At 38.8% G+C, this 19,003-nt stretch overlaps 1 protein-coding gene across 1 annotated transcript; it reads left to right on the top strand.

Moving 5' to 3' along the window:
- The first annotated feature begins 15,851 nt into the window (after nt 1–15,851).
- UTP3 (UTP3 small subunit processome component) lies at nt 15,852–18,387 on the top strand. Its single transcript, XM_043448260.1, has one exon. The coding sequence runs from the start codon at nt 16,899–16,901 to the stop codon at nt 18,321–18,323; it is 1,425 nt and encodes a 474-aa protein (XP_043304195.1). The 5' UTR covers nt 15,852–16,898; the 3' UTR covers nt 18,324–18,387.
- The last annotated feature ends 616 nt before the right edge of the window (nt 18,388–19,003 follow it).

The following is a 19,003-nucleotide window of genomic DNA, read 5'->3' on the forward strand; positions in this document are numbered from 1 at the left end:
ACTGAGTGAAGATCCTATTATCACTGAAGGAAAGATCCAAGAATCACTAACTGTGACTACAAAAATTATCTCCAAGAGAAGCAAAGCAGGATAAAGCATTCAAAAGAGGAAAATTATTTGTGTATGTATAAATAATAAATATCTGATTGTTGTCAGTTTAATTTCAAACATCTGAGAAGTCCCAAAACATCCCATAGTCACTCAAAATTTCACAAATCCATTGTATATAAAGTTACTCACAAAGATTAAAGAGGGAGTTTTTCTATGACAAATGCAAGCTAACGCCTTTGATCCACTGTTGTCTGTTTCTCCCATGGAAGGTGAAAGCCTCTGGGCTGAGTTGTTCTGGACTTCCCAAAACACCTGCAGAGCACTTCTACAAAAGCAACTGTAACTTACTGAGAATTGTTATCAACAAAATTTTAAAAATATGCTTATTAATGGTAAGTAAACTAGCAACCACAATTGTATTTGTAATGCTTTACTTCTTGAATCAAGTAGTAGTATGTGTGTGTTTGTTATATTTTCCCTGAAAACTTAAATATCCCTATTAAATTTAAAATATTTTCACTGCCAAAGAAAGATCAATTATCACTCCAAACAGTGCATGCCCATCTCTTCCCTTTCAGAATCTTAACGCTGGATCTATTTTGCAGATTAAGAATTAAATAATGGCCTCACAATTTGCATAATGTGAGGTTAAGCAAATACTTAGAATTAAGGACAGAATTAAGAATACTAAACTTTATTTCCAAAATTAACTTCTAATTTTTAAAAGCTTATATGAACTCACTTTTACATGATCATACATTTGTGCAAACTATTTTATGTACCTCTTTGTCACTTGTAGATTTCATATACCAATTTCCAAAAAACTGATATACAATACATGTTAACCTTTGAAGTAGTTATGAAATATTCCATCATGTTGATATATTATGGTTTGTCACAAATTCTCTACTACTGCACTGGAATTACTTCATTTACTATTATAGGCATGCTTCAGAGACATTGCAGCTTTGGTCCCAAACCACAGCAAAAATGTGAGTCACACGAATGCTTTGGTTTCCCAGTACATGTAAGTCATGTTTATACTATAATTTAGTCTATTAAGTGTGCAATAACATTATGTCTTTAAAAAAAAAAAAGTACTCATCTTAATTTAAAAGTACTTTAGGGACTTCCCTGGCAGTCCAGTGGTTAAGACTCTGAGCTGCTACTGCAGGCAGGGGATGCAGGCTTGGTCCCTAGTCAGGGAACTAAGATCTCACATGCCGCATGGTGCAGTCAAAAAACATTTTTTTTAAGTAGTACTTAAGTGCTAAAAAAAAAATACTAACCAGCATTTGAGTCTTCGGCAAGTTGTAATCTTTTTGCTGGTGGAAAGTCTGAAACACTAAGAGAATTAATGAAATGCGACGCAAAGACATAAAATGAGCAAACATTGGAAAAATGACACCAATAGATTTGCTCAATGTAGGGTGGCCACAAATCTTTAATTTGTAGAAAACACTATAAAGCAAAATATGATAAAACAAGGCATGCCTATACACCAAAAACAATTTTTTAAAAATGTATGTTGCCAATGTAATATGTATCCAGTATGCTGCATCCTTGGTGTTAAAATACAGCTGACCTGGCCCTGCCTTCCAGGGATTATACTCTAGTGGAGAAGACAGCTAAGGAAAATAACTAAAATAATCACAGCTTGTGATAAATGCAATGAAGCAGATAACCAAAGTACAGTCTGCATCCACAGGTTCCACATCCGCAATCCACAGACCCATTTTATCTAAGTCCCCTTTTACATACGGGAATTGAGCATCTGCAGGCTTTGGTATCCCCAAGGGGTCCTGGAACTACCCCCCATGGACACTGAAGGACAACGGTGGTATGACAGCATCTGGGGGAGGGCTGAGGTAGCCTGCTTTAGAAGAGACACTCTAGAGGGCTCTCTGAAAAGGTCACAAAGGCTGAAACAGGAACAAATGAGAAGGAGTGAAGTGCAGTGAAGTTGCTCAGTCGTGTCTGACTCTTTGTGACCCCATAGACTGTAGCCTACCAGGCTTCTCCGTCCATGGGATTTTCCAGGCAAGAATACTTAAGTGGGTTGCCATTTCCTTCTCCAGGAGATCTTCCCGACCCAGGGATTGAACCCAGGTCTCCCGCATTGTAGGCAGACGCTTTACCGTCTGAACCACCAGGGAAGTCCAGTGAAAAGGAGCCTGTACTAATTTTCTATGCTGCTATTAACAAATTATCACAAATTGAGTGGCTTAAAAAAAAACACAAATGAACGATCTCACAGTTCTATAAGTCAGAAGTCTGGGTAAGCTAACTCCTCTGCTCTGGTTTCACAATGTGGAAACCTATTATGGGTCAGCCAGCCCAACTCTTAGCTTGAGGTACTGGTAGACAATCCACTGCCAAGTTCATTCAGGTTGTTGGCTGAATTCAGTCCTTTGCGCTTTTAGAGCTCAAGCCCATTGCCTGCTGTCAGCCTGAGGTCGTTCACACCTTCTAGATGCTGACAGCACTCCCTGAGAGGTGGCCTCCTTAATCTTCAAAGTTAGCAACAGTGGATCAACTCCTCCTCGTGCTTCAAAATGTCTCTTGACTTCTGCTTTGGCCATATCCTTCCTGCTTCCAGCTAGGTGAAGTTCTCCACTTTTAGGGGCTTCCTGTGATTATCTTGGGCCCATCCCAGATAATTGAGGATAGTCTCCCCATTGTAAGGCCCCTACTTTTAATCACATTTGTAAGTCTCTTCTGCTATGTAATGGGCTTCCCAGGTGGCACTAGGGGTAAAGAATCCACCAGTCAACGCAGGAGAGGCAAGAGAAGCAGATTCAATCTCTGGGTCAGGAAGATCCTCTGGAGAAGGGCATGACAACCCACTCCAGTATTCTTGCCTGGAGAATTCCATAGACAGAGGAGCCTGGTGGGCTACAGTCCACAGGATCGCAAAGTTTCAGATACCACTGAAGCGACTGAGTACAGCACACACGCTATGTAATGGGTAACAGGTTCACCAGTGCTAGGGATTAGGGCGGGCACATTTTTAAGGAGACCTTGTTCTGCCTTCCACAAACAGGCACGCACTACCCCAAGAAGAAAGAAAACAGCAGGCAAAAGGCCCGAGATAGGAAAGAGCTTGGCCTGCACAGGACAAGTAGCAGAAAAAAGGCCCCCGGAGCCACAGCAAAGTGAAGGAGAGAACCATAGTAATGACATCATACACTTCCTTACATGAGTAACTTTTTTCCTATTTGAATTGTTCAAGTTTAGAATCTATTTTGAATTTTTGAATCAATCTTAGTCATTCTAAAGCTAACGGTGGTGGAGCAGTAAGCCTCTTAACTTCCAGTCTCCTTTACTTCCCACAAAACCAAAAGTCATCAATAGTATTTTTTTTATATCTATATGGAGAATTTCTTCTAATTGACATTTTTTTGGTTCTTGCATACAGAATTTCTTCAAATATTGATCTTTGTCCAATCACAGCATACGTAAAATTTATATTTTAGATATCAGTAGGCAAAAACTAAATCTAAAAAGAATTCAAAATATGAGTAAGAAACTTCATTCTCAACTCTTTTAAAAATTAAAACAAACAAAAATTTTTTTCCCAATAGCTTTCCACGTAGACTTTTAGGGTGATAGTTTGTGGTTAAATGTTTGCAAAGAGAATTGCACCTGTGATGTGGTCTGTTTTAAAATAAACTCACACCTGCAGTTGCTTTTCACAGAACTGCTATTTGGGATACTACATGTCAGATATTTGACCATATACAGAGCACTTCCTCCTCACCACACTATCTTCTGGGCTGGTCCTGATTTACAAACAGCCTATCTCCAAAAAGTCATTTGAAAAAAAAACGGTTTAGATTTCATGATAATTTTAGAGTTGCAATAATAAACAAGGTTTCCAGGAAACCCCCCAAAACAACATGCTCCTTCTAATCCATTAACTTCAGTGGTCTGGTCCCTCACTGCTTTAAGGAAAGTCTAATTTATTTTCACAGGGGGGCCTATGATCTAGTCAAATATGTCTGCTATCCTTTTCCTATATACGATTTGCTATTTCCTGTTTCAGAATCTTTTTGTACTCTATTTTTCCTTACCAAAAATTTAGATTTTCTTCCTGTAAATCTTCATAGAAAATTTTAAAATCTTTAATTTTATGTCTTCCCTGCTTAATGTCATCTCATTCTGTTCACTACATTACTGTTTCTTCATTGCTAATAAATTTTTTTTATCATTTTACACAAATTGGCATATAACTTTACATTGTTATCACTCTTCATTTGTGTACAATTTATCTCATACTAAATTAACACTTTCTAGATGCAAAGAGGAGTTAATAAACAGCGGTAGCAATTGGCTCCCCATGAAAGGATATAAGACAGCACCAAAAGGAATTACAGAGGCTCAGTTAGGAAAATGTTTGAGAAAATGAATTTTTTCATATTTTAGCTCTTCTACTCAGAGGTTTTACATCATATGTAAATGCTGTGCTAAGTGTGTTTTCCTCAATAACAAGGAGAAAGCATAAATGCATGATGAGGAATATCTAGTCAAAAAAATTTTTTAAATATCTCATGCACTCTTTCAAGACTATTATACAATTCTTTTGAATCTCTCTCAGAGTTTCAAATAAGCTGCTTTCATCCAAAAGGTGTGCAATAATTATTTCCCAAGTAACTTTTTTATAGCACCAACATTTATTACAGTACCATTAGGAAATTAATATAGCTATCTTTTTGGCTCATAATTTCTCATTTAATTGGAAACAACTACATATTTTAAATTTTTAAAATAAATTTTAAATGTATTTTCTCTCCATGACACTGAAATAGAGTTGCCATTATAACAAATATGTACATGTGGTCTGCAAGGCTAATGCTGCCTAAGAAAGAAAGAAGAATGTGAAGTCGCTTAGTAGTGTCCAACTCTTTGCAAACCCATGAACCATAGCCTACCAGGCTTCTCCATCCATGGAATTTTCCAGGCAACAGTACTGGAGTGGGTTGCCATTTCCTTCTCCAGGGGATCTTCCCAACCCAGGGATAGAACCTGGGTCTCCCACATTGCAGGCAGACGCTTTACCATCTGAGCCACCAGGGAAGCACAATGCTACCTACCTGGCCCCTAATTCAAAAGATCGTTCATTCATTTATTCTTTCTCTCAAAAAGTATCTTTGGCATCTACTCTACATGGTAGGGATACAAGTGAACAAGATAGGTAGGACCATTGATCGAACAAGTTTACATGATGTCAAGTACAAAGTGCCACAGGAGCACAGAAGTTGAGAGAGAGGTAGGAAGGGTCAAGGAAAGCTGCCCAGAGGAAGTAGTATCTATGCTGAGATTGAAAGATGAGTAGAAGTCAGACAAAAAAGGGAGGACTATGGTCTAGTAATGCTCAAAATTCTCCAAGCGAGGCTTCAACAGTATGTGAATCGTGAACTTCCAGATGTTCAAGCTGGTTTTAGAAAAGGCAGAGAAACCAGAGATCAAATTGCCAACATCCGCTGGATCATCAAAAAAGCAAGAGAGTTCCAGAAAAATATCTATTTCTGCTTTATTGACTACGCCAAAGCCTTTGACTGTGTGGATCCCCAAAAACTGTGGAAAATTCTGAAAGAGATGGGAATACCAGACCACCTGACCTGCCTCTTGAGAAATCTGTACGCAGGTCAAGAAGCAAGTTAGAACTGGACATGGAACAACAGACTGGTTCCAGATAGGAAAAGGAGTACTTCAAAGCTGTATATTGTCACCCTGCTTACTTAACTTATATGCAGAGTACATCATGCAAAATGCCAGGCTGAATGAAACACAAACTGGAATCAAGACTGCCAGGAGAAATATCAATAACCTCAGATATGCAGATGACACCACCCTTATGGCAGAAAGTGAAGAAGAACTAAAGAGCCTCTTGATGAAAGTGGAAGAGCAGAGTGAAAAAGTTGGCTTAAAGCTCAACATTCAGAAAACTAAGATCATGGCATTCAGTCCCATCATTTCATGGCAAATAGATGGGGAAACAATGGAAACAGTGAGAGACTTTATTTTCCTGGGCTCCAAAATCACTGCAGATGGTGACTGAGCCATGAAATTAAAAGATGCTTGCTCCTTGGAAGGAAAACCATGACCAACCTAGACAGCATATTAAAAAGCAGAGACATTACTTTGCCAACAAAGGTCCATCTAGTCAAAGCTATGGTTTTTCCAGCAGTCATGTATAGACATGAGATTTGGACTATAAAGAAAGCAGAGTGCCAAAGAGTTGATGCTTTTGAACTGTGATGTTGGAGAAGACTCTTGAGAGTTCCTTGGACTGCAAGGAGATCCAACCAGTCAATCCTAAAGGAAATCAGTCCTGAATATTCATTGGAAGGACTGATACTAAAGCTGAAACTCCAATACTTTGGCCACCTGATATGAAGTATGACTCATTGGAAAAGACCCTGACACTGGGAAAGATTGAAGGCTGGAGAAGAAGGGAACGACAGAGGATGAGATGGTTGGATGGCATCACCGACTTGATGGACATGAGTTTGGGTAAGCTCTGGGAGTTGATGATGGACAGGGAAGCCTGGCGTGCTGCAGTCCATGGGATCGCAAAGAGTTGGACACGACTGAGCAACTGAACTGACTGACCGATGGTCTAGGAAAAAATAAAATGTCAACAATTTGGAGTTGAGAGAAAACATAACTACTGGAGGAAATGAAAGTTCAATACGGCAGTATGAGTCCAGAGACCATATATTACATACGTTTCAACACACTTACCCTTAAGCACCTAGTACAGTGCTGTGTGCTGTGCAAAATGAAAATAGTTTACATGGATGTAAATTTAGCATTATAATAAGATATGCTTGTAGAGTAATGACTTTGTATAGATAACTATATAATATTTGATTATTAAATATCTTCATTCAATTCTGTTCTTAAGCAACATGAAACAAGTTTCCAAATATAACAACACAATATTATCAGTGATTTACAGTTATATGAAAAATAAATGATGATTTCATTGTTATTTTAAATACAGTATAATAAAACATTAATTGCAGTAGTTAGTAATCACAATGTGAAGTAATGCTCTGATACGGCAATTAGTGGAAACAAAAATAAACCAAAATAAAGCAATTCACAGTAAATAAACAATTCTACCAAAATCACAGAAGACAAAAACAGAATAAACCTACAGCAAAATAATGAAAAATAGATCACTCTCTGAATGACATCCTCTAATTATAATTTGACTATATTTCCCAGTACTATGAATATATCTACTAAACATGCTTTCCCAGGCCCCAAAGTAGAGATATAATATGGCTGATGCCTCCTGATTTTCCCATTTTTCTGCCATTGTATTGTTTGTAATTGATATCATATCTCTGAGTAATCTTAGTCTATAAATCTGAGGGTTCAAGTTTTTTCAGGATATATTGAAACAGAAATACATGTGTCTAGACCCTATAAGTTTTTCATTGAGATAAAATGTAGATTAAGAGACAGTATAATAAAATAGTTATGAAAACTAACTTCAGAATGAGATAGGCTTGGGTTTAACTACCAATCAGACAATCTCAAGCAAATTACTTCACATCTCTGAGCTGCATCTGTGAAAAGAGGATAATAATGGCACCCTTATTATAGATATATTGTAAGAATTAAGTAAGATAATGTACTTAAAACGCCTAGCAGAGTACCTAATATGTAATTAGTATCACTCCAAATATTCAATGTTACTGACAATACCAAGTGGAGAATACAAGTCCAGACAGGGATTAAAACTTTTGGGCATGATAAAAATGTGAGCTGAGCACACATGGAAGCTTTAGTAAGATGTATTGTTGTTTTTAGTATTTTTTCATGTTGAAGACACCCAAATCTCTTGCTCTAGTTTATATTTTTCTCCCAAGCTTCAAAACCATATATTGTACTGTCCAGAAGAGATTAGACACTTAAACCTCTTCACAGACAATCTCAAATAGGGCATGTCCAAAACTTCTTTTCCCTTGTTTGCTAACCCCTGCTAACCTCTTTCCTCCTGAGTTTTCTATCTTAGTGGAAGGTACCATCATTCACTCAACTGTACAAGAAAATCTGTGAGTTACTAAAACTCCTCATCCCCTCATTCTTAATCAGACACTAAGTCCTATAAAACCATCTCTTAAATAGCTGTTAAATTGTGTATTTTTTATATATTTCCAGGTCCTAGTTTAGACACTAAAATTCATCACCTAGATGACTGTAGCAGCATCACACTAACTTCTCTATAATCTTACCTTTTTCCATCAATTCTCTAATCTTACCCTGTTTAAAACCTTCCAATGTTTCCCCTTGATCCTAGCATAAATTCTGTTTATCTCTTAATATCAAAAAGATACTATGTGACAGATCAATGTCACATTTTCCAACTCAAATTCTCAAGTTATTTTTTATTAACTTCTAATACTTTACTGAAATTTAACAGAACTCAATTTAACTGTATTTGATTAGCTATTTATTGGTACCTACTACGTGTATGTAACTGTACTAGATATTATAAAAGCTACAGAGATGAATGGTGATATATCGGGGAGAAAACATAAGCATATAAAGTCTTAACACAAGGGAGAAAATACTTTAAAATCTACAAGTAGGACCTAAATAGACAAAAGCACAAGCAGATGTTACCTCAAAAGTAACAAGCAGATGTTACTTTTTGATGACTATCATCAAAAAGTCTACAAATAAAAAATGCTGAAGAGGGTGTGGAGAAAAGAGAACCCTCTTACACTAGAAGTGACAATGCAAATTGGTGTAACCACCAAGGAAAATGGTATGGAGGTTCCTAAAGAAAACTAAAAATAGAGGTATCTTATGATCCAGCAATCACACTCCTGGGCATACGTTCATACAGAAAAGATGAACACTCTTCAAAAAGATACACGCAAAAAAAAAAAAAAAAACACATACATGCACCTCAGTGTTCATACCAGCACCATTTACAATAGCCAAGCCACGGAAACAACCCAAATGCCATCAACAGACAACGGACGTAAGAAGATGTGACGTGTATGTATTGTGTCAGTCTGCTCAGTCGTGCCCAACTTTTTGCAACCCCAGAGACTACAGCCCACCAGGCTCCTCTGTCCATGGAATCCTACAGTCAAGAACACTGGAATGGGTCGCCATTCCCTTCTCCAGGGGATCTTCCCAACCCAGAGACGGAACTCAGGTCTCCTGCATTGCAGGCAGGATTCTTTATCATCTGAGCCACCAGGGAAGCCTTGGAGTATGTGTATATATACACTTACACACACACACATGCACACACACACACACACACAGAATAGAATATTACTCAGCCATAAAAAGGAATGCAATAGTGCCATTAGCAGCAACATGGAGCTAGAGAATGTTATACACAGTGAAGTGAGTCAGAGAAATACAAACACTATATGATATCAGTTGTATGTGGAATCTGAAAAATAAAACAAATGAATCTATATACAATTCAGAAACAGACTCACAGACATAGTAAGCTAACTTATGGTTACCAAAGAGGAAAGGGAGAAAGGGACAAATTAGAGGAGTATGGGATTAACAGACACAAATGACTATATAAATAAAACAGATAAGCAATAAGGATTTACTGTATGGTACAGGGAATTATGTTCAGTATCTTATACTAACACATAATAACTGAAAAAAAAACTGAATCAGTTTGCTGAATACATGAAACTAACACAATAATGAAAATCAATTATACTCAATTAAAAAAAATCCTAACAAAGAGTTAAAGGGCTACTAGATGTCAATGGAAGGAAGTGTATCAGAGAGAAGCCCTGAGATGATATGATTTTTAGCTGGGCTTTGTAGGTCATCTAAAAATTGAGATGTGGGGCAGCATAAGCAAAGGCCAAGGGAAAGAAATCTCAAAAAGCGAAAAAGAACAATGTGCATATTAGTTTGACTAGAATGTAAAGTTCTTCAATGAAAGTAGTAGGACAGCAGCTAGAAAAATAAGAATTGGGGTCAGATAAAGTCAGGCCATGACTATTAAGTTAAGAGCCAGAGCTTTACACTTTCAAGAATGAGGGTCAACTAAAGAGAAAAAAAAAATTACATGAATTGTGTTTTAAAAGACCTTCAACATCAAAGCTGTAAGTATCATTGAATCAATAGTTCTGTGTATATATGTATTTTGTGTGTATGTATACATATATATAAAAAAATTGTATCTACAAGATCCCTCATGACAAGAAAAAATAAAAAGGGATTAAAACTATGTTTAGAAAATAATTGCAGAGCATTAGAATTTGGATGGAAAAGCAGTGTCACAATTTCATTAAATTCTTCATTTTGTAATTAAAACTACCAAACCTAGTCATCTTTAATTAAAAAATTAGAATAGTTCATATGTTTAGCTCATATTTCAGGGTAAGTTCTATATTTCACTCCTAAATTACTTTTAGGATTTCTGTGTCTTTAAATAGATGCAGACCTTAGTTGCAAAAAGAATCTATAACCTACTGGTTTCAGAGTAAGTGGTTTCCCACAGAAATGAAAGCAGATGGCAACTATGCTTCACCTTTTCTATTTTCTTTCTTACACCTAAAAATAATCCTTCTTTTTTTGTACTCAAAAAATAGTTCAAGGAGTTTCTGTGAGTATATTAAATTACCAAGAATACATTTTCCCATTATCACCCTCATATCAAATTCTTTTTACTATTACTACTATTCTGAGCACTAAAAAAAAACAAATCAAAACTACCTCTTTGACAAATTTAGTCACCATAACTTAGTCTGTGACACCAGGATAAAAAGTAAATATGTGTTGAATTATTAGCTTAAGTTCACAAAAGGCATATATCAAATATTTCATTTTCTAAATGTTACTTAAAAAAAAACAAACCTGTGCTGATGACCGGAGCAGTTCAAAAGACACTGTAAGTCATTGTTAAAGGCTACTATTTAGTATGCTGACATTGTGTTTAGAAACATATTTTCTCAAATACTGACCTAGATTCTAAAGATTTAAAAAATAACAACTTGATCCAGACTTAACATAGCTCATACACTTAATGGAGGGAAAGAAGTAAGTATAAATAAAGATATGAAGCATGGAAATGAAAAAAGAGAAAGTTCTTCATCCTGCCTGAGACACAAAAGGCTTTTAAGGTGACATTTAAAATCAATCTTGGACTTCCCTGGGGATCCAGTGGTTGACTCTGCACTTCTACTACAGAGAACACAAGTTCTATCCCTGGCCAGGCAACTAAGATCCCGCATGGCACAGCAAAAAAAAAAAAAAAAAAAAAGACATTCGTCTTAGATGATGAGTAAGACTTCTCTAGAAAGCACAGACGAAAACAATATGTATAATGAAGGAAAGGCAGCAAGAAAGATCACAGCCTGCACCAGGTTAATGAGGAATCTTGTAGATATAATTATTTTTATATTAACTAATGATACAACGATAATTACAGCTCTGATGATAAAGGTTTTTGAAACACAATCCACATAAAGCTTTTTTAGTTGACCCTCATTTGCTATAAAGATTTTAGCTCTTAGCCTAATATTTACATATATTACACATAGCATATATACATGCGAGGCTATGCCACATATGGTAGCAGTGACTAAGAGGTATGCAGGAGTCAGAGGTCATAGCTCGAGTCTATAGATGTTGGGAAGTTTTTAAAGGACTTTAAAAGTTAGAGATGTGTAGTCATTTTTTGTCTGCTGATTTATTTTTAATTGAACCTCAAACGCAAACAGTTAATTATCCTCCTCAGTTCGCGGAACATTATCTTATTGGTCCATGGTAAGTGCCTGTCCTAATTCTTCTGGTCTCCAAGCTTCATCCCATTCTTTGGTCCTCCATAAGCAACCTTCTTTTGTATTTAATGTACATTATTTTGTTTGCATATGTTCTTATAAAATGTGTACTGTTGTATAGTTGCACATATCTTATTACATGCTCCATTTTTTTACCTTTTATCCTAAGCACACTGTTTTTAAGACCCGTTCATGCTGCTATGTGTATATATAACCCAGTTTCTCATGACTGCGGCTTCCCTGGTGGCTCAGACAGCAAAGAAACTGCCTGCAATGTGGGAGACACCAGTCGGATCCCCAAGTTGGGAAGGTTCCCTGGCGAAGAGAATGGCTACCCATTCCAGTATTCCTGCCTGGAGAATTCCATGGACAGAGGACCCTGGTGGACTACAGTCCATGGGATCACAAACAGCTGGACACAACGAAGCAACTTGCACTTTTTCCAATTACTGTATAGTTAAGATACCCATATAGTTTATCATCTAAATGATAAAAGGGTTGCTATGAACAATCACACTGGAATAACAGGGCTGTACCAAGCAGCCTAAGAAGGATAGTTACTTCATGTGCCTGAATTCCACGCTGCTCACCCGTGATACTTACTGATCTCTCTTTAGCAACCAGGTTGTCTCCAACACCATGCTTTCAATAATAGCTTTTCAAACAGCCTCATACAGGTCCCATTATGGATCTATGTGGGAATTTGTTAGCCAAAAGGATGTCTGTAGTGATCTGTAAATTTCTTACCTAAGTAAATATGGGAACACTGAAAAGAGAAAAAAACAGAGGAGAAGACTGCAAAGCAATGTTTGGAGAATAAAGAGTGGTAGAGAATTCAGTGAAAGGTATGGCTGGAAGGCTTGCCTTGAGGCAAAACTGTGAGAGGGCCATGCATGTTGTGAACTTTATTTTGATAGTAACTGAGAGTCATTGAAAGGTTTTGAGCAAGGGTGTAGAATGACGGAAATATTAACAGCATTCTAGAAAGACATATCTCATGATACTGAATCAAATGTACAGCCGAGACTGGAAGTATTAAGACCTATTAAGGGAATATTTGAAAGCCAATACAGTACAGCAGTTAGTGACAACATCATGGAAATTCCAAAGCCAGACTGTCTGGATTCAAATCTGGTTCTACCAATACATCTTAAGGCCTCATTTAAATTCCATCTGGGACTTCCCTGGTGGTCCAGTGGTTAAGAATTCACCTGCCAATGCAGGGGACATGGGTTCAATCCCTGGTCTGGGAAGATCCCACATGCCACGGAGCAACTAAGCCCATGCACTTCAACTAGAGAGGAGCCCCTGCTAGCAGCAACTACAGAAATCCCCCATACAGCAACAAAGACCCAGGACAGTCATAGATTAATTAATGAAAGATAAACTGCAGGTGCCTTTGAATCCTAAATTAGAGATTATCATAGTACTTCTTCATAGGGTTGAATGTCAAGAGCTTTACATAATAACCACTCTCAACGCTAGCTATTACTGCTGCAGTAGTCCACAAGAATGTGAGATCAGTTTAAGCTAATCTGGTGGTGGAATTTTAAAAACTTGAACTCATGCCCTGAAGGAAGTATCCTAATATGAAACCTAGTGTTTCATTCATAAACCCCTACCTCCTACAGGAAAAAACAACAACAACAAAAACTCCCAAACCTGTTGGCTTTCATTAGGTCTAGTTTGCAAACTCCTGAGTCAGGCATCACAATAATGTAACAAAGATTCAAGTTGATAATACATGACAGTTGCCACAAATACAATGGTTAAATGCTATTTAATATGTGTTCATTTTCTAAGGACTCAGCGTTTTTCTTTGTAATTGGCAAAGCCTTATGATGCAATAAAGCATTAATATGTCTTTTCAGTGATACAAATTTTTAAGGAAACAATTTCCTCACCTAAATGGCAAATAATTCCAAGATCCGGTTATGGAAGTTCATACTACAGGAGCTGCTGGAATTGAGGAACTGACTTCTGAACTGTTCATCAAAAATATCTGAGAATGTTAGAAGACAACACTCTGAATATACCCTGGATATTATTATAATATTTCATATATAGTTAGGAAATGTAATGTATAGTATAAACCGAATAAATATTAGAGCAATGTGACTATTCCCATTAAAAATATCCAAAATAAGTTTCTATCTTCTCTATAACAGTATATGCATTTTGTTGAGTATGACTACAATTCTCAAATAATCAGCAATAAAAATGAGCAGAAAAAATAGCTTAGATATAACACAAATTTAATACATTTAAAGCAAGGATATAATTACAGTCTCAGCTTAGATGCCACACTCTTTTAAGCAATATTTCCAGAACAAAATCCAGAAATGATCTCTCACCCTTCTGATCTCTCACAGCACTGTGTTTACATCACATACTGTCTGGTATTTTAGTATAATCTGTATGCATATTTTCTTTTCTACCTCATTAGAAGATGATGTAATTGCTCAGTCATGTCCGACTCTTTGGGAACCCATAGACTGTAGCCTGCCAGGCTCCTCTGTCCATGGGATTCTCCAGGCAAGAATACCAGAGTGGGTTGCCATTACCTTCTCCAGGGGATCTTCCCGACCCAGGGACTGAATCTTCATCTCTTATGCTCATGCATTGGCAGGCAGATTCTTTACCACTAGCGCCACCTGGGAAGCTCCTCATTAGAAGTTCAGTTCAGTTCAGTCCTTCAGTCATGTCCAACTCTCCAACCCCATGGACTGCAGCAGGACAGGCCTCCCTGTCCATCACCAGCTCATTAGAAGAGATTATGGTTAATTCACCTTTGAATCTACTAAATCATATAGCATTCTGCAACAATTAATAAGCAGTTAATATTTGCTGAATGACAAAAAAATCTATTAAAGTCTACATTCAAAAATGAATTCTGCACTTAGCATCAGATCATAAAGACTTTTACCCACACATTTTTTATTCATTAAATTGTACTTCCTAAAATCCTGTACAGGTTTTTAAATGCTTATAATAACTTGTAGCACTTTAAAAATATCTTGGTTCAAAATGTCACTTTTCTAAAAAATTGTATTATGTTTTATAACCTGATGAGACCACACTTTCTACAAAGAACCTGTATGTCACCATTAACTTTAACAACTTATTACAGTTGAACTTTAAACTATCTACATTTGAAGGAAGCATAATGTCTAAAATATATAGTGAATATGAACTGATCATATGTAATGTCTGAAAACTTAAACCCTGAATTACTCTTAAGATTGTTGGGCAGTACTTTCACACTTCTAGTCCTAGAAAAACTTCTGCAGACAAATCTTACTAATTTTTCCCTTATTACCACTCTTCCTCTTGAAATACTTTCATCTGAGCTCTTAGTTTCTTTCATCCACCCAGTACAGCCTACCCTCTGGAAAAGGTCTGAAACTCATTCACATTGAACTGGCAAATGACTGCTAACAGCTGGGTGAGAGGGCCTGGTGTGGGAGCCCTGGCCCAGGTTTCTGTGCTAAATTTAACCTAATCTTCCCAAGTCTCTGTTTCCACATGTAGACAATGAAGATACTGGAACTGGATTAATGATTTCTAAAATCCATTCCAGCTCAGGTTATCTCCCTTAGGGATGTTCGCAGGTTTAGGCATCATTCATTCACTCCATTTATTTAGCACCTGAGATCAACACATGATCAAGTACTGTAACGTCAATACTTATTCATTAAACAGATCTTCATTGAACACTTACTCTGTGCCAGACGCTGTGCTGCGTGCTTGCAATATCACAGTTCTGTTGAGATCTACGACGTGATACAAAAAAGCTGAGAAAAAGGCAGTAAGGGAGTTAAAAGTCCAACAAGTTATGCTTAGACTGTCTCTTCATTACAGCAGAATTTCTCAAATTTGGCCAGGAGCACTAAAGTCTTCTTAGTAAGGGGGCTAGATGGCATGTACAAAAAGACAGCGATGTGAAAGGCACGTTGAGTGTCCTCAGCAGCTGAAGGCTGGGAAACACAGGGTAAGTGTTCACAGTACTCATCCCACTTATGATCCGGCACGTTTCGCGTGATGATTTGGTTTAACTAAACCACCTGTTCCACCATTGCGAGAACAGCGTCTGCTCTTGCCCATCATCGTTCTCCCAGAGCCTAACACGCTGCCTCGTGCTTATTAAGGGCTGAAGAATTTATAAAGGGCCCGCTCCTGAGGGTTAACAGGTGTCATTTCCAAAACACCCTGAAGAATGAACGTCTTCCACTAGAAGGAAGAGAAATCGCAGCGCCTCCTGCAGGCAACTTGAGTTCCTCGGAAACAGTCAGACTGCAGAGCGCAGCTCTGCCTCCCCACCGTCACCTCCCCTCGGAAACTCCTCGGAGACTCCAATCCCCTGAGGTTACCGAGTCCTGCGGGCGAGGGGCTGGAGACGAGCGGCCACCCGCCGGAGGCCTGCGCCCTGCCCGGCGCCCGCACGCGGATGCTCCAGTCAGCCGCGGCGCCGCCGCCACCTCCGCCTACCGTGCCCAGAAAGGTCGTATTGGACGTTGCGTAGACAAAAACAATCTGATTAACTTCCTGACGGATAGGCGAAGGCAAAATTTCAGTAAACAAGAAAATCTTATACACCTGCACTCGGCTCCGGGCCGGTGACGTCCGGACAGGAGCAAGACAACTCACCGCACCGCCCGACTGCCTCTCCTAGGCGTAGAGGTAAAGCGCCCTCTAACGGTCACTGCTACTTCACCTCGCGGTTAACGGAGCCATCACCCTAGCCACGCCCAGGCTCGCGAGAGTAAGAACAGGACCAAAAAGGTCCCCGGAACCAAACTTCGTTACCTACTGTTCCCACACGGAAAGGCCTGAAGGACCAACCGGAAGTCCTGGTTCAAAAGCTCCACGGAGAGCATCCTAGGGACCGGAAGGAGATGAAACTGCCGCATCCGACTGGGGCGCCGGCAAGACGAGCGTGGTGAGAGGTCGCGTGGCTGTCACAGCGGCGTGTTGTTGGAGCGCGTGGCTCGTGCGCAGAGGTCGGAGGTGGCTGAAAGCCTGACGTCGGTGTAGAAGCAGAGACCGCGAACTATGGTGGGAAGATCCGGGCGGCGCGCGCGCGGAGCGGCCAAGTGGGCAGCTGTGCGAGCGAAGGCAAGTCGCGGCCCAGTGGACGAAAATGGAGAGGACTTAGAATCTCCACCCTCACCGGGGGACTCGAGCTACTACCAGGATAAGGTAGATGATTTCCATGAGGCCCGATATCGGGCCGCCTTGGCTAAAGGCTGGAGCGAAATAGAGAGTGGGGACGAGGAGGATGGCGATGAGGAGGAGGAGGTGCTTGCCCTAGATGTTGCTGATGAGGACGATGAAGATGAAGAAAGTGAGGAGGGTGACGATGATGATGGTGGGAGCTCCGTGCAGAGTGAGACTGAGGCTTCTGTGGATCCCAGTTTGTCGTGGGGTCAGAGGAAAAAACTTTACTACGACACGGACTATGGCTCCAAGTCCCGAGGCCGGCAGACTCAACAAGAAGTAGAGGAAGAGGAGAGAGAGGAGGAGGAGGAGGCACAGCTCATTCAGCGGCGCTTAGCCCAAGCCCTGCAAGAGGACGATTTTGGAGTTACCTGGGTGGAGGCTTTTGCAAAACCAGTACCTCAGGTAAATGAGGCTGAGACACGTGTCGTGAAGGATTTGGCGAAAGTTTCCGTGAAAGAGAAGCTGAAAATGCTGCGAAAGGAATCTCCAGAGCTCTTGGAGCTGATAGACGACTTGAAAGTGAAGTTGACAGAGATGAAGGATGAGCTGGAGCCACTGATACAGTTAGTGGAGCAAAAGATCATCCCCCCGGGAAAAGGAAGCCAATACCTGAGGACCAAATACAATCTCTATTTGAACTACTGCTCCAACATTAGTTTTTATCTGATCCTGAAAGCTAGGAGAGTCCCTGCACATGGACATCCTGTCATTGAAAGGCTTGTTACCTACCGAAATTTGATCAACAAGTTGTCGGTTGTGGATCAGAAGCTGTCCTCTGAAATCCGTCATCTGCTAACACTTAAAGGTGGTGCTGGAAAGAAAGAACTGAATTTAAAAGCAAAATCTATGAAGGCCAAGCCAAAATCAGTTTCAGAGACTTCTGCTGCTGCCTTTGCTGTTACAGACCTTTCTGATGATTCTGATTTTGATGAAGAAGCGGCACTGAAATACTATAAAGAAATGGAAGAGAAACAAAAATTAAAGAGAAAGAAAGAAGAAAATAGTACCGAAGAACAGGCTCTTGAAGATCAAAATGCAAAGAGAGCCATTACTTATCAGATTGCTAAAAATAGGGGACTTACACCTAGGAGGAAGAAGATTGATCGGAATCCCAGAGTGAAACACCGGGAGAAGTTCAGAAAAGCCAAAATTCGCAGAAGAGGCCAGGTTCGTGAAGTTCGTAGGGAAGAGCAACGTTATACTGGTGAACTTTCTGGCATTCGTGCAGGAGTTAAAAAGAGCATTAAGCTTAAGTAAAGTTTTTGCTTAGCTTAAGTCTTTTGGCAATAATTTTGGATCAATAAATTTATTTTTAACTGGTGATGAGAGTGTATTAATACTTAATGTTTAGCCTTAAATGTTAAAAATTCTGACAATAGGAAAATTAGCTTGGGTTATTGCTCAATTTATTTGTGTTTTAATTTGTAATCAGGTCATACAGAGAACTGTGGGAACAGTATGAAGGTCTGTGGGAAATGAGGTGGTGATGGAAAAAAGTTCTCCACTATTCTGTCAAACAGTAGCCTGGGGAAATTACATAGCTAGTTGTGGCCCAACAGACTTTTGTAATTTTTCATGTAATGTGAAGAGAATGCAGCTTTGGTAGTCATCTTATTTGTAAGCTAGGATATAAAGTAGTTTTGATGTTTATTGCCTAAAGTATAATTCTTGAGCAGGAAACTTACTAATAATGGGTTTAATGTTAAGTATTTTGGTAAATTTTATTGTGGTAAAAGCTTAGGAAAGAAGGGGAACTTGGTTGAAAATAGAGATATGCCTTAATTACATGAATAGTGAATATTTTTTCATAATGCTTAATGTGGTAAGATAAAAATTCCATTTCTCCTTCCATACTGTTGATTGGTCTTTGTACTTTGCACTTGCAGAAAATCTGATAAGATTACTACTGAGTAAGTGGTAACTTCAAAATTATATAT

Source organism: Cervus canadensis, chromosome 26 (assembly GCF_019320065.1).
Source record: "Cervus canadensis isolate Bull #8, Minnesota chromosome 26, ASM1932006v1, whole genome shotgun sequence".
Classification (NCBI taxonomy): domain Eukaryota; kingdom Metazoa; phylum Chordata; class Mammalia; order Artiodactyla; family Cervidae; genus Cervus; species Cervus canadensis.